General features: G+C 35.1%; 1 protein-coding gene across 1 annotated transcript; it reads right to left on the bottom strand.

Annotated features, from left to right (window-relative positions):
• Positions 1-930: 930 nt before the first annotated feature.
• On the bottom strand, positions 931-23,715 carry LOC110092241 (protein pleiotropic regulatory locus 1). The gene is made up of 17 exons (XM_020816701.2): positions 23,488-23,715; positions 21,873-21,897; positions 21,486-21,606; positions 21,037-21,118; positions 20,896-20,961; positions 19,120-19,204; positions 15,822-15,914; positions 11,766-11,829; positions 11,571-11,656; positions 11,382-11,483; positions 11,169-11,252; positions 5,854-5,914; positions 5,715-5,781; positions 5,508-5,585; positions 3,787-3,851; positions 3,614-3,691; positions 931-1,318 (listed from the first exon to the last, which is right to left on the bottom strand). Exons 1-17 carry the CDS (start codon positions 23,631-23,633, stop codon positions 1,146-1,148), a joined length of 1,476 nt encoding a protein of 491 aa, XP_020672360.2. The 5' UTR covers positions 23,634-23,715; the 3' UTR covers positions 931-1,145.
• Positions 23,716-25,396: the final 1,681 nt, after the last annotated feature.

The raw sequence follows: 25,396 nt of genomic DNA, 5'->3' as shown, positions 1-25,396 counted from the left end.
CTCAAAGTGTTCGGAATGTACTATATTAACTTTACTCTGCATTTTCTTTTTCAGGCAACTAAACAACCCCTAAGTCAAGCCAGCTTGTAAATCCATTCAAGTTTGACTTGATAGATGGCTCATAAATCGAACTTGATGAGCTAACAAGGCAAGTTCGAGTCAAGCCTAACTTGATTCATTAGTTCATGAGCTGATTCGTTTAAAAAATATTAATATAAAATATAAATATATTAACATTGAAATACAAAATTATTAAAAATATTAAAATATATAGTTTACTTTATTATATTATATTTTTTTTCTTCTAATTTCTCATTATTTTTATTATATTATTATAATAATTATTTGAATCATAATCATCCTCTCTTTCAAAATAAATGCATAGAATAGGCTAGTTAGTCGGCTTAAACTCAAAAAATAAAAAACAAACTCAAATTCAATTACTTAATCAAACTCAAATTCAAGCCAGAGATGACTTGAGATCGATTTGACTCATTTACACCCCTAATTAGACGGCAGATCGAATAATCTGACTCAAGTTGAGGCCAATACATTAGCAGTAGGAACCCAAATTATTAAATTATTACAATGCTTTTATTATAAGGTTAAAAAATTTTACTTTTTAAGTTGTTATGAGAAACATTTTATAAAATCTAATTATATCACATAAAGTGGAGCTTACCTAATCGTGCATTCGATTAAGTTTTCATTTGGTAAAGCTTTGAATTACTATTTTTTCTCTGCTTTTAAAAATTTTTTATACTAAATAATAACTTTACAAAGCAATAAAAAAGCCTCCCAAAAGAAACCTAACACAAAAGTTATTAGCAGATACAGAAATAGAGAAGCGCCTTTTCAACTACCTCCTTGCTCCAATAAATCATGCAAGATAATACACAGAACCCTAAACCATTCTGAACAGTTCAAGCATACTAAACACACAACATAGCATCAATTTCTCCTCACAAATGTTTACTGCATATATCAATAAAAAAGTTCAGTTAGTGTCAAAATTTTACTAGTTTTGCTTCAAACCTTGGTTGATGAGCTAACTCTTTCTAAAGCAGAGATGCTTAGACTTGGCTAACAGTGCATTTATCAACCCATTATCATTTCTATGTAGAGAGCTGAATAAAAAGTAGATTCTAGTATCTTCTGAACTCCTTGGGTGGCCTGAAATTAAGAGGATAGGCTTCTGGTGTGGCCATCTCATCTTCCTTCCACATCTTGATGGTCTTGTCAGCTTCACAGGTAACTAGTCTTGTACCACTCACATCATATGAAAGAGCATATATGCATGCTTCACTATCAAGTGATCCTGATAGAGATAAAACAATCAGTCAAGATTGTCACTGCCTGATCCTTATCCAAAATTTAGGCTTCGTTTGGGACGGCTTTCTTAATGCTTCTTAATATGGCTTTTTAAAATTTTGGTACTAAAAAGCTGCTTTAAGAAGCAGAAAGAAAGCTGTCCCAAATGAAGCCTTAGTTCACTCACCAGGTTGAACAATTGCCTGGGCTTGCTGGAAGCAGTGGCCACTTTTCCAGTCCCAGAACCAAAGGCTTCCATTGTCACCTTTCAAAAACAGAGAAAAGTTACATTGTGCATGCAAATGATTCCACTATTTCAGGTTAGAAAACAGATTTTTTTTATAGAGATATTATACCTGCAGTGGCAAGGATGCCATCTTCATTTACTGCCACTGAATTTACAATCGACTTCTGCTGTGATCTGAAAATAAGTTTTTGAATTGGATTTAAAGAATGAAGAGCATTATTTATCTCTCATCTATTAGGCATAACTGTATTTACAAGATATATGCATTCATTGCATGTCAAGACAGAATATTGCAAATATCTTTAAGGTATAAATGATGGGTTGCACAAAGAGAAGCAAAAAGGATAGGTAAAGAGAATGGAAACACTAATTCAACGATTAAAGAGTAATAAAAATGAAAAAAAAAAATGTTAGGATATACTAACATAAATTGTATCAAGTTGAGCCATTAAATTTGTTTTGACATTAGTATAATATAACCTCTTCATATACAACACTAATCTCAAGATAAATCTAATGATTTTTAAGCTCATTTCATTGAAACCCAACCAAAATCACCAAAACTTAGAACCATGCTTCAGACGCATACAAGGAATATAAATCAAACAAATATTGTGTAATATACTTGTTGCTTTGATATTCATTCTAACCAAATCAATTTTACCAAATTTCTGCTTTTTTTCTGAGGATACTTAATTTTGTTAACTTTATCAACTTTGCAGAAGCAATTAGACACCACCTCAAACATATCAGGTCAGGTTAGCTGAAATCTGAAGATTATCTGCACCTACATTTTTCAACACAACAATTTGTGATTTTGCCTAATAGGATAATTATAACCAATTTTTATAAATAGACAACTTGATCAAAATGGCATAAACTCTAGTTTTAGGGTCTATTTGTTACAACTGTAGTATTTTTCACAGTTTGTTGTCAAGTTATTGTTGGGAAAGCAACTTACCTATCATGGTTGCAAAAAATAGTTTTCCATCACAAAAATTTTGAAAAGTTGTGACAAAGTAACAAGAAAATAGCAACAACAACATCATCAAGCCTCTATCCCACTGCGTGGAGTCGGCTATATGAATTATTTTTCTCCATTGTGTACGGTTAAAGATCAAATTCTCATTTAAATCTAATAAAAAATGTCATATCCAAAATTTTCTAACCAAATTTTTTTAGATATATCTCTACATTTCTTAATGTAGGTCAAATATAATATATCTACTCTCCTAACCTGGTTATCAGAAGGCCAACGTTTTATGTGATCAAATCATCTAAGAGGACTCTATCTAATTTTATTTGCCACTGGAGCTACTCTAACCTTTTCAGATATAAACTCGTTTCGCATTTTGTCTCTAAGAGTGAAGCCACTCATCCACCTGAGCATCCTCATCTCTGCAAAACTTAATTTTATGCATCTCTCTTTATAGCAAGAAAACAACGTCCAAATAAAATTGTGGCTACTATCTGAAAAACAAAGCAGCCAAAAAACAGTACCAAATAGACCCTTAGTCTCTCATCTTAATGCTTTATGCAGGCAAACATTTCATTCAATATTTGCTTGCTTAAGTAATAGACAAGACGTTCATTGCTCTGATCACATCATATGCATTTTAAAGATTGGGTGCAACACATTGTTTTGAGATCCTCATAATTATCACTGGAAGGGCTACATCAGTTAATATGATTGCTATATTGCAGGCAAAATCAATCAGATTTCTGGAGGATCAATAGCTTTTAAAGGGTTAGTTCTCGTAGCTATATAGCACCTAGTAGTACTAAGAGCAGCAGGTACTTCTGTTAGATAAGGAATGGCAAGCACAAATTTCACTTAAGATGTAATTTTCAAGTAATGTGATCTGTTTGTCGAAATGTAACAAAGTGCGAGTAGTTTATAGCAGAAACTCACAGCATATTGTGCAAAAATTCACCCTTTCGTTTGGGACGGCTTTCTTAATGCTTCTTAATATGGCTTTTTAAAATTTTGGTATTAGAAAGCTGCTTTAAGAAGCAGAAAGAAAGCTGTCCCAAATGAAGCCTTAGTTCACTCACCAGGTTGAACAATTGCCTGGGCTTGCTGGAAGCAGTGGCCACTTTTCCAGTCCCAGAACCAAAGGCTTCCATTGTCACCTTTCAAAAGAAGAAAAGTTACATAGTGAATGCAAATGATTTCACTATTTCAGGTTAGATAACAGATTTTTTTTTTTATAGAGCTATTATTATACCTGCAGTGGCAAGGATGCCATCTTCATTTACTGCCACTGAATTTACAATCGACTTCTGCTGTGATCTGAAAATAAGGTTTTGAATTGGCTTTAAAGCATAAAGAGCATTATTTATCTCTCAGCTATTAGGCACAACTGTATTTACAAGATATATGCATTCATTGCATGTCAAGACAGAATATTGCATATATTTTTAAGGTTTAAATGATGGGGGGTTGCACAAAGAGAAGCAAAAAGGGTAGGTAAAGAGAGAATGAAAACACAAATTTAACAATTATAGAGTAATAAAAATGAACAAAAATTGTATCAAGTTGATCTTAAAAGCCATTAAATTTGTTTTGACATTAGTATAATATAACCTCTTCATATACAGCGGTAATCTCAAAATAAATCTAAAGTTTTTTAAGCTCGTTTTATTGAAACCCAACCAAAATCACCAAAACTTAAAAATATGCTTCAGACATATACAAGGAATATAAATCAAACAAATATTGTGTAATATACTTGTTGCTTTGATATTCATTCTAACCAAATCAATTAGACACCACCTCAAACATATCAGGTTAGTTAAAATCTGAAGATTATCTATGCCTATATTGTTTAACACAACAATTTGCAATTTTGCCTAATAGGATAATTAGAACCAATTTTTATAAATAGACACCTTGATCAAAATGGCATAAACTCTAGTTTTAGGGTATATTTGTTACGACTGCAGTATTTTACAAAATTTGTTGTGAAGTTGTTGTGGGGAAAACAACTTACCTATCATGATTGCAAAAAACAATTTTCCATTACAAAATATTTTGACAAGCAATGACAAAGTAACACGAAAATAGTAACAACAATATCATCAAGCCTCTATCCTGCTAGTGGTGTCAGCTACATGAATTATTTTTCTCCATTGTGTCATGTTAAGGGTCAAATTCTCATTTAAATCTAATATAAAAAAGGTCATGTCCAATATTTTCTAACCAAGTTTTTTTTGGATCTATCTCTACATTTCTTAACATAGGTCAAATCTAATACATCTACTCCTAACCGGGGTCATCGGAAGGCTGACGTTTTATGTGATCAAACCATCTAAGAGGACTCTCTCTAATTTTATTTTCCACGGGAGCTACTCCAACCTTTTCATGTATAAACTAGTTTCACATTTTGTCTCTAAGAGTGAAGCCACTCATCCACCTGAGCATCCTCATCTATGCAAAACTTAACTTAATTTTATGCGTCTCTCTTGATAGCAAGAAACAACATTCAAACAAAATTGTGATTGCTATCTGAAAAACAAAGCAGCCAAAAAACAGTACCTAATAGACCCTTAGTCTCTCATCTTAATGATTTATGCAGGCAAACATTTAATTTAATATCTGCTTGCTTAAGTAATAGACAAGACGTTCATTGCTCTGATCACATCATATACATTTTAAAGATTGGGTGCAACAAATTGTTTCGACATCCTCATAATTATCACTGGAAGGGCTGCATCAGTAAATATGATTGCTATATTGCAGGCAAAATCAATCAGATTTCTGGAGGATCAATAGCTTTTAAAGGGTAGTTCTCGTAGCTATATAGCACCTAGAAGTACTAAGAGCAGCAGATACTTCTGTTAGATGAGGAATGGCAAGCACAAATTTCACTTAAGATGTAATTTTCAAATAGGTTGATCTGTTTGTCAAAACGTAACAAAGTGCGAGTAGTTCGTAGAAGAAACTCACAGCATATTGTGCAAAAATTCACCCTTTGGCAGACTAAACTTCTTAATATTATCTGCCGATCCTGATACAAAAGTTTGCCTGCCAATTAATTACATATGAACAACTAAGTCAAACAAACCTATAATGAATAAGAAAAGGAGCAATTTTTTTGTTTAAAATTTGGTGCAGAGAAAACCATGCAGATCAGTGTAAGTTGAGTGAACTTACTCTGTTGGATGCAACGCTAATGAACGAACAGATTTCTTATGGTGGGTTAGTGTTAACATTGTCTTCCCTGTGTAGAGAAATTTTTAGAATCAGATATGACAGATTATGAACAATTTTAAAATTTGATAATGATAATTACCAGCAACAAGATCCCAAAACTTGATAGTTGTGTCATGAGAGCCAGTTACAACTTGTGGATCCTGAAGATACAAAAGACCAATGAGATAAATCAAAATATATATATATATATATATATATATATAAATGATGCATATATGTGTGAATAGTCCAAATAGTATGAAGTACAAAATATACTTTTTTATCCCTTATTATAAGGTTAAGAGGGCTAAAGAGAAAGCTACATATAGAGTAAAATGATAAAATAATAAATGATGTGATAAGTACAGACTAATGCAAACACCTGAATTGAGTTGGATAATACACGTGGGTCTCTTCCTCTGAAGTTCTCTAGCAAATATTTGGGCTAGTTTGCAAGAACTAATATGTAAGACGAGTTTGCAAAAGCAAGTCCCAATGAATAAGAGGCGAGTCCTCATGATTGAATGACAAAATCCTTGGGTGCAAGTAATTGAGAGCCAAGGACAAGTTCAGTCAATGAAGTCGTGCTTGTAGGCTTTATATGCATGTGCTTCCTATAGCTTGATTGAGGGCATCTATGGAACGCAGGTGGCTCTGATTGCAGGCAATTACTGTGGGAGAGCGAGTTCTTTTAGGAAGATTGCCCCTCAGGGTGAAGACCTATCTAGGCAAGTCCTTTAGATGAAACTACCAAAAATGAGCATATCTTCAATCTTATCCCTCATTGGCAAGCTTATGCGCCGCAAGCTCTACTGAGGTGAGTGGCAACTTGCTCACTGGTTGATAATGGCGACTATACTGTAGTGAGAGGCTTCCTTTGGGGCAAGGCTTATTTTGACAGCATGCTCCTAATCGAGTCCCGCAGAAAGAAACCTACTTAGATATCCAGAAGTTAACTAAATGGTCATATATGGGTATACATTTAATTCTCCGATTCATTTGATCCATCGCAGAGCGACTTACAAAAAAGAACAAGTAAATATAAGAAGAAAAGTATTTAATGTCTTCACCAATTGATAAAAGGGAAAGTAAATGAGAATTACTAACCTATTTTTACTATTGCCTTGAGTGAAGCGCCCTCCAAAATTCTCATTATGACATTGATTTGGCCACTACACTATCTCTAGCTATAAATAATGGTGAGGGGTGATGCTGTGGTTGCACTCCTCTTCCTTTGTTTTAAATGTTTTCTACTAACTCAATTGAGAGATGACTGACTTAAACCCTTGCGGGTAATGGACAGTAAAGAGATAAGGAAAGCACTTCTATATAAACACAACCCAGTGGAAATTGAGGGAAAGAAGTCCAACAAGTCCGCATAGAAGAATAAGGCAACTATGGTTGGGCCGAGTAGCTACTAGGGAGGAGCCAAGTCAAACTATAGAAGTATAGTCGGCAAGGAAATAGAGATTAGGCTCAGTAAGTCCAAGGTAACCCAGCTGACAAGGTGATGACGGTTGTGAAGAACCAAGGTGAGGATCACCCTTCGTGAGTTCTAATGATGTGGCTCTCACTAAAAGGCACACTAAGCAAGTCTCTGCATTGTAGGAAAGTTGTCATGAACCAAAGGTGGTGAATGCAATCTTGAAGTGGCAACTCCTCCTCCAAAAATAGTGCCAACTCAATCTCTTGTGAAACCCACTAAATCTTATGACCCCATGCTAGAGAAAGTTGACAATCGTAAACGACAAGAAGAGGTAAGAAGAGTTATTTCCTATTTTCAAACAAGTTAAATTTTTTTGTTGTGTGTCGCCAAACTCAAGCAAACCAAGTGTTCACCTGACCTTGAGCTAATTTCTAGGTCACCTATCAAACATGTAGGAGACTTCGGCACTGAATCGATGAGCTCCAAGCTTGTACAAGAAAACCATGGACCTCCACAATAGGCTGCTAGAGACTACTCTTAGTTTATTGGATAAAGAGTTGCCTTTTCTTGATTCTTCTCTCATACTATAGAGGTTGCACCATTGATGCAGGGTATGGCAGGCCAACACACACCTCGACCTCTATAAGAGACTATTTTGTGAGAAGAATGTTGAGGTCTCAAAGGTTGAGCATACAAGGGAGTAGGTGTATCCATCCCCAATCCAAGAACTCCCTGCTACCTTGCCGGTGATAACTCACTCCCCACCCATTGGTGGACAGGTTGTTGAGATCCTTGCCTTAGCGCCATTTTCCTTGGAAGCTATCACTAAGTGAGTTCATGTCTTAGAGAAGGAGCTTGCCCGCTCTCGAGCTGAGTCCAAGAAAAGGATTGAAGCCTTGGAGCTCAGCAATGGACCCCAACACTATGCAAGAGGTGTTAGAATTGAGGGGTAATGTGATAGTAACTCTCTGACTCCTGAAGTCGTTGCAGTTTGGTCGGTGTCCACTTCATCATATGACATCTAATAAGAAATGAGTAGTACCTATTGACCTCTTGTTAGATTCATTGTATAGGTTATATCCATTAGAGTGAGTAAGCTCCCCTACATGTAATATAATTTGGTAAGAAATTATGTATGTAAAAAGAAGTAATGAAAGTTTCCAAGTGTCGTGTATTCTTTTTGTTTGTGATTGCGAGTTACATCTTTGTTACTTTCTTTTGTTACTTGTTTCTTTTAAGATGACATTAGTATTTTAATGCGAAGATTTTTTTTTTTAATCTTTCCACATGCAAGTGACTATGATTTATAATTTTCTATTGATGATGACTCAATTTTTTAGATATAATCCGTATAAAAGGGCTATATGGAAAGGTACACCTAAAAAAAAAAAAAGATAAATGATCAAATACATAATGACACTGAGATGTGGACTAATGGTGCACATGTGACATTTTGACGCTGACGTGATCCTCTAGCAGCTTTTGGTATGTAATGGTGAGATTTTGGGGGCGAGTGCCTTAAGAGAGTATGCGTAATTGATATGTAATGAGAGTTTATGAAGGTGAGTCCTTAAGAGTGAATGGCATGTTACATGGGTGGACGTGGTTGAAAGCAGGGGAAAAGTTCAATTAGTGAAGAGGTGATCATAGGCTTTATAGATATGTGCTTCATGTGTCTTAATTAGGAGCATCTTTGGAAGGTGGGTGGCCTTAACTGCAGATAATTGTTGTGGGAGAGCGATTTCTCTTGGGGTGAGTGCCCCTCAGGACATAAGGCTGTTTGGAGAAGTCCTCTAGATGAACCCATCAAGAATGGGCGTATCTCTGATATGATTTCCCAAGGGAGAGCTCGAACATCGCAACCTACGTTGGGGTGAGAGGCTACTTACTCAAACATTGGTGTTAACAAATGCTTTGCATGGTGAGTCTTCCTTGCTGAGGCTCCCTCTAGCCGAGTCATGTGGACCAAAAACTGCTTAGATACCTGCAAATTGCCAACATGGGCATATATGGGTATACAATTTGAATTTCATTGATAGTAGTCCTCGCAAGTTTATTCTCCTATTTTATCTATTATTCTATATAAGAAAAGGGCAAACTTTCATAGGATTGAGGATACCATATATTTTTTTAAACATTTAATTCACATGTTCCTTCACAACCTCTTTAATAGTGGCAAGCTCTCTGATGGTCAAGTATGACACAAATAATCCCCTAGAACCCACAAACTCATCTGTGGGACTCAAAGGCCTTCTTGTATGAGATCCAACTCCACCAAGCTATATCTCTTTCTAAGATAATATCAATTCGTAACCATGCCTCTTCCAACAAGCTCAACTCTATCCAACCCACTATAATAAAAGATGAAGTTGAGGGGAATGGAGACATTGAAGCCATGTTCCAATCAATAAAGCGATCGTTGGAATACATGGTAGGTCATAGTTGAATGAAGATGTGCCCCGTATGATTTAAGAAAATATATGGCACTTTGAGTCAAAGTTTCAGACCCATATTTTCCTTTGCTTTCTTGGTTTCTCCTGCATGAGGTGAAGATGCATACGAAGCTCTTTAAGGGAAAAGGGCATGAGAAGTAGCCCACTCACTCACAGACAATGTTAGGTAGAGATGTTATGGAATGTATTACCATGGACCACTGTAATAAACAAAGACTTCAACTTCCAAGCCCTTGACATATTGCAATCTTACCAACTAATTCACAATCAATTCCCATGAAGAATCAATTATAATTTTGAGAGATTTACATTCATATCATATAACTCTTATGGTTTTATATATCTAACATCTAAATCTTTATATTTAGTTATACAATGCGCTGATATCTAAATCAGATAAAAAATACCACTAACATTAACTTATCTAATTTCACATGCATCTTTTTATTTATGTGTTTTGATGTGATTAGAAACTAAAGTACTATATAAGTAAACATAAAAATTTAGATGTTAGATATCTAAATACATAAGAATTCCATGATATCTATGTAAATTCCACTAAAAATTTTTATGCTGTCACTAAATCACCAAATCTCCCTATAATCAGACCCTCCTTAAAGCACTTTAATAAATCTCTTAATATTATGAGCCTTTTATATTTAAAATTAACTTAATTTCCACTTTTAAGGTTTATTTCCATTATTTAGCAACTTTTTCTATAAATTGGAAATCTAGCTTCAAATGTTTAGCCATATTTTCAAAGGACTTGAATATATTTTGAAGTTTTTTCAAATTTTAAGATAAATACCTTTTATACTTAAATAACAAGTATAAGTATTCAATGTTGCCCAATATATTAAAAATTTTAAAATTATTACATGGTGGACTAGTTTTAAAATTATCTTTCAAATTTCTAATTTTCATGTTAAAGCCAAATGAAACAAATTAATTGCTACTCTATGATGTAAATGTTGAAGGACCACAAAAAGATGTGGCCATGAAACTAGTATGCTATAAAATGCATCATTGATCTAATGTGTATATCTATTATCTAATAATATTTAATTATTGATAATATTTCAAACTATTTTTCATACTTTCAAATTTACTAAATGATATGGAAAATCTTCCACAACAAACTTGATTATTTTACTAGAACTCTAATTTTGTGGTGAACTTTTGGTTCTATTTATTCTTAGTTTAGTAGTTATTACCGTATTTTCTCATAAAAGGTATGATATATGCATAGAGTTGCTAAATTTTTTAGTTCCTTACAATTGAATTTCTTATCTCCATCTTTTAAGGACAAGCTTTATCCATAGAACAGTTTTAAATATGAATTGCCTTTCAAAACCAGAATTATATATTTTTCCTAAACATATATTTATCTTGTGCAATTAAAACACTAGTTAAGACATGCTTCTATAATTCAAATTTCATCAATTATAGTTCTCAAAACAAAAATTGACCATACAATTTTATAACAATTAAAGACTAAAATGAGAAAAAAAACTTTTGTATAGGAAGTATCTATACCGTAGGTCGAGAAAAAACTGAGCAGACAGTGTTATCATGCCCTGATAAAGCACAGACCATAGCCTTAGTACGGATATCCCAGACCTAAAGGAGATGCAAAAAATTCAAGCTTAACATTGAACAAACCATTTTGAAAGATAATCTAACTAAAGAGCATTTTGCAATTTCTTTGAAATAAAGAGTAAAACAAATTTCAAAGGGGAAAATACATACCCGACAAACAGAATCACGGCCTCCAGTCAACAAAATATCAATTGTTGGATGAAGAGCTAAGCAATAAACACCACTGAGGTGTCCATGATAAGATCGAATTACCTGGGAAGATAACAGATTATGATATATGCAATAAAAAAACTGGTTATGGCTTTAGAAATATTAATTAATAAGTGAACATTAGCAAACCTTATTCTGTTCAAGGTCCCAACATTTAACTTGTTTGTCATCACCAGCAGAGAACAGATACGTATGGCGTTGACTCACAGCAAGTCCTAGACATTTAAAGGAAACAAGTAATTGGTTTCTTATATTTTTTAAAAACATTAAAGAATCTCCACTGAAGTAGTGCAGTTACTAATTTCTTCAACATATGCAACTAACCTCGGATTTGCTCAATATGTCCCGTCAATGTGAGTTTCAATCTTCCAGTTGCAACATCCCATATCTTTCAAAGAAACAGATGAATAGAAGAAGAGAGAGAACGAAAAAAATTAACATCCACACATAAAAGAAGATGATCAAAAGTATCATGGCACCTTAAAAAATCATCAAAGCAAACAGCCTACATCATTTTATCTCTTTGTCTGAACATGATTTCAAAGCACAAGTGAAAATGTCTGAGAAAAATAGATAGAAGAGGGAGGGATCACCAGGACATAAAGCTACATCCCTTGTTTCTTTATCTCTTTCTCTGAACATCATTTTATCCCTCAGCTTCCCGCCCCTGCCCCTACACCCTTATGTTCATCGCCACGAATAGCACCCACCATGAGGACAACACCAATGAGAGCAGACATGTTGTCACTAGTGTCCGTAAGAATATTTGAGATATATCTAGTGAAGTTCTCAATAAGGTATGGCATATGTATAATGATGCTTACCATGATAGCTAATAGGGGAGGGTGAGAAAGATATCCTCTCCTCCTAATTACCTTTTTCCTAATTAATTATTTTATTGTGTTATTTCATTGAACCTGGCTTAAATGTTTGTTATGACTTACAAGTTAATAAAGTTTTATTGAATGAAATAAAAATGAATAGTTGTGGAATAGATATGCATCCTAAAATTTAAAACTTCAAGATTTTTCTCGAATGAATTATTTTTTATCAATTAACCATAAGTTTATAAAATTATTTAAAATTATTTGTCAATTACTATATGAGGCCATAATTCAAAATTCCAAGAACAGAGATTTTCAACAATTTATTCAAATATATATAAAAATATGACCATAAAGAATTTCTCTTACTTGATTGAGGAGACTACTTGATTGGTGTTATGGTTTGCATTGTTAGACAAAGCTTACTTGCAAATGTGATCAATATGCCATAGAATGGAGTTTTTTTGAACCCTTTATAAGCCATAGCATTCAATGATAGAAGTAAAACTTGCTACATGTCAATGGTCTTGATGCATTTAGATTTTTTGCATTTTTTTTGTTTTGAACAATATTAGTTATATTTTCTATTTTTTGTTTTATTTTTATGCTATCCAATGATGGTGGTAAATCCAATGATCATGGTAGGAAAAGGTTTGGGTTATGCTTACCTTGGGTTTGCTGGCTTTGGGGTCCACCTTGTCCTTTGGGCTGTTTGCTGGTTTCAAATGGGCCTTGGCTATTTTCGGTTTGAGCTTTAGTTGTTGGAATTCTAGTGGTGCCAGCTCATTATTATCAAGTGGAGGTGTAGCTCATTATGAGCTGATGTTTAGTTCTGAAATTAAAGAAAAAGGAGCTAGATTTGGTGAGTGGAACTTGATCTTTCATCTTCCTTTTGACTCTTGGGCTGCTGCAGTTTTTCTATTGATTTTGCTCCCACGGGTAGCTGCTGCCTCTTCAGGTTGCTGCCTACTTTACAGCTGTGGCCCCCCTTTTTTACCGAAAAATGAACTTGGCTGTTTGATCTCTGTGCTTGGCTGCTGGAACCATGGCCTCCTTGTTTTTTGCTGTGCCATTTGGGATTTCTGTAAAGTAACTGTTGGCCTTTCATTTACCCATTTATGGGTGGATTTGAAGTGGTTTTTAGGCTGTTTAGTTTCCCCTCTATTGCCTATATATATGAGATTTTTTGAGATGAAGAAGGTTGGTGAATATTGAGAGCAAAGTTGATATAACCTGCGGGTTCTTCTTGGAAAAGCTTGAGAGCTTTGTCCATTCCCTCTTCTACCTCTTGGAAGGCTTGCGAGCTTCTCCACCCTTCGTCTGGGTTTCTAACCTCTTTCTTCTCAACGCAAGTTCCACTCCACCAGTATCTTTCTTTTAGTTCCGTTGGTAAAGTTTGTTGGCTGTTTTTTGGTGGATTTGTTGGCTGTTTTGGTGGCATTTGCTGGAGTTTGGAAGGATGTTGGACCCCTTTGCAGTGGTGGACCCTTGGTTTGCATATCTAAACATTATCTGAAATATATATTCCTACAATCGGTGCATGTGAGGAGTCCTCTTGTAGGATGTTCTGAGATAGCTTTTGTTTGTTTTTAGTTTGTTTCTTTTGCTAACTTTCTTTTGCTTTGGCTTTGTTGGATGATCGCTTCTTTTCTATTCTAAAATTTAGTTATTTATTTAGCCTATTTTGTTCTCCAAGTGGTGTCTTAAATTTCTAAAGAGCTAGTCTTGATTCTCTTTGTTGTTCTCACTTTGCGTTTTGCTTCAAGTTGCATACATCAGGTCTCCAACATTGAGTACATGTATGACAACTTTCACAGTCGAACCTAGAATAATGAATGGTGCTGACAATAAGGAATTAATTCCCATATAATAGAACGTGAGATTAAGCGGTCAGGCTCTGCAATGTCTCAATGGATATCCTTGCTTGAAATTTATAAAATATTGCATGGAAGTCACTAATTTGTGCATGTTTATAAACTTGGTATAAACCTGAATATTTGAACCCTATGAAAACATAATTGATATGCCTTTTTAATTAGTAATTTAATTTTTTTGTATAGCGCATAGAGCGGGTTTCCTAATTGCATTGACCCAAAAGAATGAACTCTTTTCCCATATTATTGAATCATCAAACCTTAATGAGAAATTAAAATAACTAATATTTCATAGTTCAAGATACCACAAGTCTAAAGATGAAATCCAACCAACAAGACAATTTGTAATCGTACTTCTCCACAAAAGTCAAGCTTTATATACTAAGAGATAAGTCAAGTCTTTAATGAAGAGTAGTATGAAATGTTTTATTATTCAAAATTGGCCAACTTCGGAGCCTTGAACTTTATATCGAGATTATAAGTACTAATAGCTAAGTACAAAAGACAAAAACCACAACAGCAGGGAAAAAATGTTCTAATATTACTAAGCACTGCATTTGCTATCCCTCACAAGGTATGCTTATATTTCTTGAGCTTAAGCGTGATGCTAATGATTTTGGGATAGAATTTCCATATAACAAATGATAATGTACTTAAAAAATTAGGTATTTGTTTAAAAGAACTGACGCGACCCCCCCCCCCCCCCCCCCCCTTCCTTTCCCCTTCTTTAAGGCTTGTGTCAATGCTAAAGTGGTTAAGGAAGGAATAGGATAGAGCATGCTCATGGTGGATTGTTGTGGTTGACAGTAGGCCTCCCAACCTCAGCCTAAAATGGTGGGATAAGTTAAGACAGCCACACACACAGGTCATGTCTCTTAATATTAGAGTGATCAAATGTGGAAATTTTAAAAATTAAAATGAGATTTTCATATTTGTTTACTAACAAGAAGAAAAAGGCTATTATGAAATATCATTACCAAAAAAAGGACATGAATTAGTTATGAACAAGATAGTCAGGCTCAGTTTTTATTAGAAAGATGAAATTCAATAGTGAACAAATCCATTTTGATAATCTTTTTGTTAAACAAACAATAAAAGTTTAGGATGTAGCACTTCTCCAACTTTATCCACTTTAATGCATAGCAAACATGCCACTAAAGAAAAAAAGGAGCAAAAATAGAGTGTGGAGAGATACAAATAGGAAAGCAAGGAGTGTATGGTTGTGTGTGTGTGCGTTTGTGCGCGCGCGTGAGAGAGAGAGAGAGAGAGAGAGAGAGAGAGAGAGAGAGAGATGGGTTAGCCAATAACTATCCATAAGTCTATAGTAAATACTAACAACAGAAGTATTGCCGGCATCAAATAAAGAAATGTATGATGTATTTTATTATTGTTGATGAATATTAGAGGGCATTTTCATCATTCATTAAGAAAAAGATGGCTACGATAAGGACTCATATAAAAAGTTGGCTAGCTAATCGAGTTGAACTATTTTATAAAACTTGCACCTTTCTATAAAATCAGGCCAACTGCATAGGCATAATTGTCATTTTCCTTTATATATATAGTAACTGAGATGCCTACACATTTTTTATATAGCAACTGAGATGCCTACTAATTTTTTATAACATAAAAGATTTAAAAAAAAAAACCTACCACAATTTCAATTTTAAATTATAACCAACCTTTATTGTTCGATCCGCCGAGCCAGTACAAAACCATGAATTGCTAGGATCAAAGGCAATGGATCTCACCCATCCCAGGTGACCACTGATGACCTACAATAGTAAAATGAATAAAATATATAAATAAGGAAACATTCCAGCATGTAAAAGATTCTTGTTATTTGCGGCTAAAAATTTTGGTTAGAGAATAGTATGTCTATGTTGAAAAAAGAACTAAATCATGTGTATGAGCTTATGTGGTACTAGCATCCTTCTAAATACTTTCACATGTCCAAGACCACGCAATTTATAGAACATCAAGTCTAACATAGGCTTCGTTTGGGACTGCTTTTTATTGCTTTCTAAAAAGGAGTTTTAGTACAAATTTTTTTATTTTTGTACTAAAGTTTTAGAAAGCAATAAAAAAGCCGTCCCAAACGAAGTCATAGTCTAATTTGTTGATCCCGTCTCTCTCCTATAAATAAACAATAAAAAACTACTAGCCCTGAACTAAGGAATTGTAATCACTTTGAATAAATGTATATGAAAGAAGGCATGTTTTATTTTCATTGCACAACTTCCAAGCTCAAAGATGATAACTGGAATCCAAGAAAATTATCAGCTAACCCATCACAGCTGAACCTCCAAACTTAAGAATACCTGTTTATAAATACTGCTGTTTTAACAAATTTTCTATGTATATTTGACTAAGCCTACCATTACTCATTAGTCCACAGGAAGATTACTACTAGATGTGCTAGTAACTGCTTCCATACATGAATGATTTCAAAATTTGACCTTCATACTCATTCAATTGCAACTGCTGTATGCTCATTGTAACTAATGCCATAGTATCCAAAACAAGTATAGATGCAAAAAAGAAGAAAAATGGTAAACATAAACGTCTAAAAAAAACAGCGTGCAATATTTTGTTTGGCAAGAAAGAGACTTAGCAATGGCATGCATAGAGACCAGTCGGTAGAAATAAGAAGGTAGCATTGCAACAGGATGTCCAGATAAATTGTTGGGGCCGTCCTCTCTAGAAATGGCTAAAGGTTGGGTTTGGATCAGAGTTTCGGTTATCTCAGATCTATTTAAATTATTGCTAATATGTACTCACAACCACACCATAGAAATGCAGGTCTGTGATAGGAAGTGGAACCTTGGGCAGAATATTGGTATAACACTTCATTTCACAAGGCGGCGCAGATCACACCTTTCAAGGTGCTTTATGGGAGGGATCCTCCAACCCTGATACAGTACAGGCCTCATTCTACATCAGTGTCCTTAGTGGAGCAACAATTGTCTAAAAGGGATGAGATCTTGGGGGAGCTGAAGAACCACTTGTTACGAGCCCAGAACATCATGAAGCAGGCAGCAGATCATCATAGGAACTAGGAAGGATGTTCAATTTGAGATTGGGGAATTTGTTTACTTGAAGTTGAGGCCTTACAGGCAGAATACTTTAGCAAGGAGGCTAAGTGTTAAGTTGGCCCCAAGGTATTATGGCCCCTATGAGGTAGAGCAGAAGATTGGGAATGTAGCATATCGCCTGAAGTTACCACCCACTACTACGATTCATCCAGTCTTTCATGTGTCCCAGTTGAAGAAGTTCAAGGGAGATTCTGTACCAGTCGATACTTTGCCGCCAACATTATCTGAAGATGGTACAAGCCTACTAGAGCCGTCTGCCTTGAAAGGGGTCAGACACACTGAGGACGGAGGGAAGGAAGTTTTGATTGAGTGGAAAGATCTACCGACACATGACGCAACTTGGGAGACCTATGAGATCATACAAGCTCAGTTTCCTGCTTTCAACCTTGAGGACAAGGTTAATCTTTGGGCGGGAAGTGATGATGGACCGGCTCGGTCCATTGCCACACCGGCCCCTGTGGGGCCGGTACTCACTTACTGCAGGCGGAGAACCCGCCTGCCTGGGCGGACAAACCAAGGGGGGGGGAGTAAAGGGGTGGGCCCCTTGGGCTCACCAAATTGAAAAGGTGGGATGAGATGTTTGCCCTAGGGGTATTGAGGGGATTTTGGGGGGTTTTATGTGAGAGTTAAAAGTGTGTTAGGGGGGCTTTTTGGAGGGATCTTGTTTTGTGGCTGTTTTAGGTTTCTTCTTCTCTAGGGCTTGGGAGAAAGCTTCCCTTCTCGAATTGGGAGCATTGTATCCGTGGAAACTTGTAAGTCTTTTGATATTTGAGTAAACGAAGTGTTTGTGAGTGTTTTCATCCAAGAAATCTTCTTTTCTCCCACTATTTTTGGGCTGTTTTCTTGGATTCCGAATTTTTGCAACTCAAGTTCCATCAGATTACTACTAGATGTGCTAGTAACTGCTTCCATACATGAATGATTTCAAAATTTGACCTTCATAATCATTCAGTCGCAACTGCTGTATGCTCATTGTAACTAATGCCATAGTATCCAAATCAAGTATAGATGCAAAAAAAGAAGAAAAATGGTAAACATAAACGTCTAAAAAAAAAGCATGCAATATTTAGTTTGCCAAGAAAGAGACTTAGCAATGACATGCAAAGAGACCAGTCGGTAGAAATAAGAAGGTAGCATTGCAACAGGATGTCCAGATATATTGTTGGGGCCGTCCTCTCTAGAAATGGCTAAAGGTTGGGTTTGGATCAGAGTTTTGGTTATCTCAGATCTATTTAAATTATTGCTAATATGTACTCACAACCACACCATAGAAATGCAGGTCGGTGATAGGAAGTGGATGCAATTTCAGCACAAGAAATTTAGGAAGAATATAACACAAACTTTTTTTATTGAAATAACTAAGAAGAAAAACACATGATACGGCTCTCTCAAATCCCTAACCGTCGGCTAGAGCCCATCCAAGTAAAGAAAACTAATGGGGGTCCACCCGCTCAGCCGTCGGTCCATCAATCTGCTCTATCAGGAATATCTCAGCACACAAAAATAGAACAATATTTTTAATTAGCACAGTATGAGTTATCCTAAATGAAGCATGGAATAGAAGCGCTATTGGGAGTAACTCACCTTTTAAGCTTTGTTATAAAAACGCTCATGCAAACAAACAGATAAAGGATCACAAGCCTACTCTCTTTGGTTCAATGCCCAATGTTTAACACACAAATGCAAACATTTAAAAGCTGATAACAGGTGAAATATCTGACAATGCAGGAATGGAAAATATCTCCAAGAACACAGATCATCTTCACCATTATTAGCCTGATATAATTATTGGGTTTGGCATCTCTAAGAATACTCATTAACAAAAAATGAAAAACAGAGCCATCTTACACTTTTAATGACATGTATAAATAGAGGATTAGCATACTCGATAGTTCTTCCATGGAGGATGCCAAGTAGGACGAGGCCATCTGCTCGGGATTCGTTCCATAAGTGCTGATGTTGATGGAAACCTTCAAGGGCACACAAGCTGACTGTCAAGTTAATATTTGAAAAACAAATATTAAGGGGCATAGAAAATATTGAAAAAATTCAATAGCTATGCCCATCATGGTATGACTACATCCAAGCTAACAAGGATGGTATGACTACATCCATCAATTTCATTAACTCCATGCATTACAAGCATCTTTTTTCACATTATTAAGGAATTGACATGCAAAAAATCTTAGTTGCTTTCTTTGTTGTAAAGCTTCAGGAACTTGTATAAACCAACAATCATGGATTGCATTCATCTTAGTTTGTTAAGGATAGCATGTCTAAGCCTCAGCACAGAATAATATCTTATGATCTCACGATCTTCTGAAGACTGATTCCATCATCCTAAAGAGCAAAGACCTTCTGCATTAAAAAATCGGCAGATGGCTTCAAAGAAAGTGCAACGCCTACTCTTCTATAGATTTGTAATTGTACAGAATTATAAACTCCATGAGATTCCTCATTAATTGGCAATCCCCAATGACAAAGCATTGTAACTTATGTTTTGTTGGAAAGCTCTCCAGCCTAATAACATTCCAGATAACTATAACTATTGTGTATCATTCTTAGCAGAGCATCTCACATAATAGTTCCTAAACTAATATATATAAATGGGAAAAGACCCACCTTGACTAACCCATTTCAAAAGGTAAATTAAGTTATCTGCAATACACCATTTTTAAAACTATGATACTAAATCTTTTCAAGGAAAAATCAACCAACATGCTAAATAGATGAGTTAAAAGATTATTGCCAGATGATCTAAGCAAACGAAAAAGAATTTGATTAGTTAATGCCAGATAAAACCAAACTAAAGTTTCAGGTTAATAATATAAGCCCAATATGATTAGTTCAAGAATGTAGGGCTATGGGGTCACCCATCCATACCCACGTCTAAAAAGAAAGTTAATGCTAATATGGGGTAAAAATATGAGAAATAGGAGAGTTACATAGATATAGTGCAAAGGGAAAACAACATAAGAGAAGAAAAAAAAAAAAGAAACCATGCATTAAATTTGGTATTCCTATGTAATAAAACAAAAGAGGGAAAAAACTTGAAGGAGCAATGGCAACCATCTTAAGAAGAGATGTCAAGAATGAGTACAAAAGTATACAATAAGAGTACAATATAAATCATAACAAAGAATGAAGGGATGATAGATAGCCAAAACTAGACCAAAGCTTCCATGCACCCTTTTGAACCATTTGATCCAAAACAAAAATGAAAACTTAAGCAAAAGAGCCGTTGAACAAAATTTTATCATTTTAAGCTCAAGAACCCTAAACAAATAAAACAATAGGGTTTAATTTGGTTGCCTATAAGTAAAAGAAGTAACACATGCCCCTCTAGAAGTGACTTCAAGCTACATGAGATGGGAAGTCATAATGGGTAAAACCATTCAAATCACTATCAAGCTGAGGAGTTACTCCAGTTTGATTTTCAACCAAATGCCATGAAGTGACCCACTTGCCTCACTATAAACTTTAGGAAGCCAGTTACAAGCAAGTAAATAACCCACACAAATGGAAAGAATTCGTATTCTTTTCATATTTGAAATACTCAACGAATTTAAGAACAAGTGAATTTTGTTTGAATGATGAACCAAAGATAAAGTACCAAAGTTATTGAGATTAAAAAAATACAAAAAATGGGGCATGGATAAACCTTTCAAAAGACCCAGAAAATGATACCACGGCACCTGAGACGCTTCTGCTAGGGATACCTGACTCCCTGATGACAAAATGACAGTTAGGAACAACATCTTACAATTTATAGAAGCAATAGACATTGCAATGGAAGACATACAATGTTTTAGGTGGCATTGTTGGCCCAGGTATAATAGCATTTTCACTTCCACCTTTTTCGAGATCCTTTATATCATCTTTGCCTGCAAAAATTTCAAGGACAAATTCAATGTAAGATTCCAACTAAATTTTTTAGTTTTCAAAGTAACAAATTGGCAGAGTAAATTTTTTATTTGTCTCAAAACTCATGCACATTATTGATGAATCCTTAGCAAGACTACTATGAAAGGCACATAGTACTATTACTGAATTATTTTTAATAGCCTGGCCTCAAATGTGCAAATAAATGGATTTTATTACAATTTGAAATCATCTTTTCAAGTTTTTGCTTCTTAAAAGTTGTTTACAAGCTCAGAAATATTTAATTATGATTTTGCTAACCATCTTAAGATATTGTTTATAGGTTCATGCACCAAGAAAAAACTATGAATGGTTAAAGTCTCCAAGCACCTGGGAGAGCCAAAGCAGATGATGTAGGTGCTTTATCCCTTTGAGCATTTGCATCATTGCTAACTTGATCCTGGCCTTGATTAGATGAAAGATTCTTCACTGAGCCATACTCTGCATTTAGCTTCAAAAAAGGCCGCAAAAAAAATTAAAGTGTCAATCACTCTTATTTTAAAGGAAGAAAAGTATCTCTAATATAATCACAAAAATAGATGCTTTTTATTCTTTGCTTGCAGAATTTGAAGACAGAAAGAAATCTCAACAATTACAATGGAGGAATTCATATATTTGACCTACAAATATCCATAAAGAAAAGCCGAAAAAGATAACCATAGTTTCCAATAAACCAAATTTTGCGTAGTTCGAATTCGGCGGCAAGTAAACACTGACCTTGTAGCTAATTCGAATCTGCTTGCTGATAGATGAGACGCGCAGGATTTAAAAAAAAAAAAACTAAAGAATATTAGATTGCAGAAGAAAAATAGGGGTTAATTTAGTTGCCTATAAGTAAAAGAAGTAACACATGCCCCTCTAGAAGTGACTTCAAGCTACATGAGATGGGAAGTCATAATGGGTAAAACCATTCAAATCACTATCAAGCTGAGGAGTTACTCCAGTTTGATTTTCAACCAAATGCTATGAAGTGACCCACTTGCCTCACTATAAACTTTAGGAAGCCAGTTACAAGCAAGTAAATAACCCACACAAATGGAAAGAATTCGTATTCTTTTCATATTTGAAATACTCAACGAATTTAAGAACAAGTGAATTTTGTTTGAATGATGAACCAAAGATAAAGTACCAAAGTTATTGAGCTTAAAAAAATACAAATAATGGGGCATTGATAAACCTCTCAAAAGACCCAGAAATTGATACCACAGCACCTGAGACGCTTCTGCTAGGAATACCCGACTCCCTGATGACAAAATGACAGTTAGGAACAACATCTTACAATTTAAAGAAGCATTAGACATTGCAATGGAAGACATACAATGCTTTTGGTGGCATTGTTGGCCCGGGTATAATAGCATTTTCACTTCCACCTTTTTGGAGATCCTTTATATCATCTTTGCCTGCAAAAATTTCAAGGAAAAATCCAATGTAAGCTTCTAACTATTTTATTTTTCTTTTCAAAGTAACAAATTGGCAGAATAAATTTTTTATTTGTCTCAAAACACATGTACATTATTGATGAATCCTTAGCAAAACTACTATGAAAGGCACATAGTACTATTACTGAATTATTTTTAATAGCCTGGCCTCAAATGTGCAAATAAAAGGATTTTATTACAATTTGAAATCATCTTTTCAAGTTTTTGCTTCTTAAAAGTTGTTTACAACCCAGAAAGATTTCATTCTGATTTTGCTAACCACCTTAAGATATTGTTTTTAGGTTCATACGCCAAGAAAAAACTATGAATGGTGAAAGTCTCCAAAAACCTGGGAGAGCCAAAGCAGATGATGTAGGTGCTTTATCCCTTTGAGCATTTGCATCATTGCTAACTTGATCCTGGCCTTGATTAGATGAAAGATTCTTCACTGAGCCATACTCTGCATTTAGCTTCAAATAAGGCCGCCAAAAAAAATTAAAGTGTCAAACACTCTTTTTCTAAAGAAAAAAAATTATCTCTAATATAATCACAAAAATACATTCTTTTTATTCTTTGCTTGAAGAATTTGAAGACAGAAATAAATCTCAACAATTACAATGAAGGAATTCATATATTTGACCTACAAATATCCATAAAGAAAAGCCGAAAAAGATAACCATGGTTTCCAATAAATCAAATTTTGCGCAGCTTGAATTCGGCGGCAAGTAAACACTGACCTTGTAGCTAATTCGAATATGCTTGCTGATAGATGAGACGCGCAGGATTTAAAAAAAAAAACTAAAGAATATTAGATTGCAGAAGAAAACATTCAAGTGAGTAAGAGATAAATAGGGGATGGTGGAGCCTTCAAAAGGCTAGGGTTTAGAAGAAGAGGGAATGAGAAAAAATAAGACCTTGCAGGGTCGGAAGGCCTGTAATGGCCATGTATGGGGGAAAATAGATCGAAGGCGCGCTTCAGGGACTTGAGACTAAGCTTCTTCAGAGACTGTGGCTCAACAGGCTCCATAGCGGTGGCGGCGGCGGCCACCGTTCCAGGCATCTGTCGAGTTCTCTCTCTCTCCCCCGCTCACAATAACCAGAAAAATCGGCCGATCATTTGCGAAATTGAGGAGCGACACTTTTTGTTGTTTTTGTACTTCTTTTAAGTAAGAAAATACTATTTTAGTTATATAATATTAGATTAATTATTTTACATTTTAATATAATATTATAATTTAAACTCTTCTCCAAACTTATAGACATTTTATTATATTTATAGGAAAATACAAAAAATGAATTATGGTGCTCGGATGCTCTAGACACTTGCACTGCGTCGCCTATAAATTGAATTAACTGCATTTCCTTGACTTAGCAGTGCTGGAATTTGACGTCGCGGCGTTGTATAGACAGAGACTAGGTGTGAGAGCTCGTTCCTTTGATTTTTTTCCTCTCTAGATTTGATTTTCCTCCCAGGATCGTCTGGGACGATATTGAGATCGTCCAGGACGATCAGTGCATTCAAACAGCTGATTTTTCTGGAAGTGGATCGTCCTGGGACGATCAGTGCATGGCAAAATCCCGAGAGCAAGGGTTTTTGGCAAATTAATTATCGTCCTGTATCGTCCTGGAAAATCGTCCTAGACGATTGAAAATTGGTCATAGCGTCTTGGACGATGTGGCGATCGGCCAGGACGATCAGACTTATTTTATAAGCAAATCAGCTCGATTTGAGGAGAGAGAAAACATTTTTATAAAACCAAAATATAGGAGGAGAGAGAAAGAGAAGGAAAGCGAAGGAAAAGCTCGCTTTCGGAGGCCACGGAGCACTTTTCGTCCGACGCCGCTGTTGGGAAAAGTGTTTATCTCGTGGTAATGACTCTGAATATTATTTATGTTTTCAGAGATATCGAATTTTGATCGTATTGTGCACTGTTTTGTGTTTTTGTGATCGAAAAACGGACCCGGTTTTGTATTGACACAACTTTCACCGTACAACTTTTAATATGTTATAGATACGAATATTCTACACGATTTGATTATTTTCTGGAACGATTTCACCAGTTATTTTGCGTGATTTTGATCGAATAGAAAAATATCAGGATGTTTATTGATATTGATTCAGTAGAATAATAGTCTTATATTATTGTTGTGAACATTCTATTGTAATTTGATAAATTGTGATTTTGTATGATTTTTGTGTAAATTTGATAAACTGTCGTTACGCTGCCGAAATTTCGTACGATTTCCGATTTTTCTGAGATTGATGAATTGAATAGATACGCATATGAATGTTGTTATGATTGCTCTACATTGTTCTTATATTGACTATTGAATACTGTAAGACAAGTGGAGCATGGTTGAACGTTGGTTGGAGATTGACTTGACCTGTACATGATGGTGGGCCGACGGGCTTTTCTTTAAACTATTGATCATTGATATAACGATTGGGAGTCATAAGGAGTTTAATATGCTGACGGGCGGCCGACGGGCACAGAGTGACGACTCTTATTGAAACCAACGTATGGATATCTACAACAGCAACATGGATTCTACAACAGCAGAATAGCCAGTGATTGTACTTGTTCAGTATTATTGTATTGAAGTGCATGTGTACAGTATTGACATATGGATTTACTGCTTTATTGATTTGATCGAATTTATGGATTTACTGTATCGTACGATTTCATCGATTTCATTGATTGATCGCTGAGCATTGATACTACTGAGCATAGATATTGATATGGATGGATATAGATATTGTATAGATTCATTGATACTATTGCTTCTGCACCATATTAACCTGCTGCATTTGATTCATTGCTA

Source organism: Dendrobium catenatum, unplaced genomic scaffold (assembly GCF_001605985.2).
Source record: "Dendrobium catenatum unplaced genomic scaffold, ASM160598v2 fragScaff_scaffold_716, whole genome shotgun sequence".
Lineage (NCBI taxonomy): Eukaryota > Viridiplantae > Streptophyta > Magnoliopsida > Asparagales > Orchidaceae > Dendrobium > Dendrobium catenatum.
This window is presented reverse-complemented; position numbering and strand designations above follow the sequence as displayed.

What these genes read in the sequence shown, in the direction of transcription:
- LOC110092241 (XM_020816701.2), bottom strand. Translation starts at nt 23,633, where the DNA reads ATGCCTGGAACGGTGGCCGCCGCCGCCACCGCTATGGAGCCTGTTGAG. An exon ending in ATCTGCTTTGGCTCTCCCAG is followed by an intron (nt 21,119 to 21,485) that starts GTGCTTGGAGAC and finishes AAATTTTTGCAG; the next exon opens with GCAAAGATGATATAAAGGAT. An exon ending in CGGCGGATCGAACAATAAAG is followed by an intron (nt 11,830 to 15,821) that starts GTTGGTTATAAT and finishes TTTCTTTGAAAG; the next exon opens with ATATGGGATGTTGCAACTGG.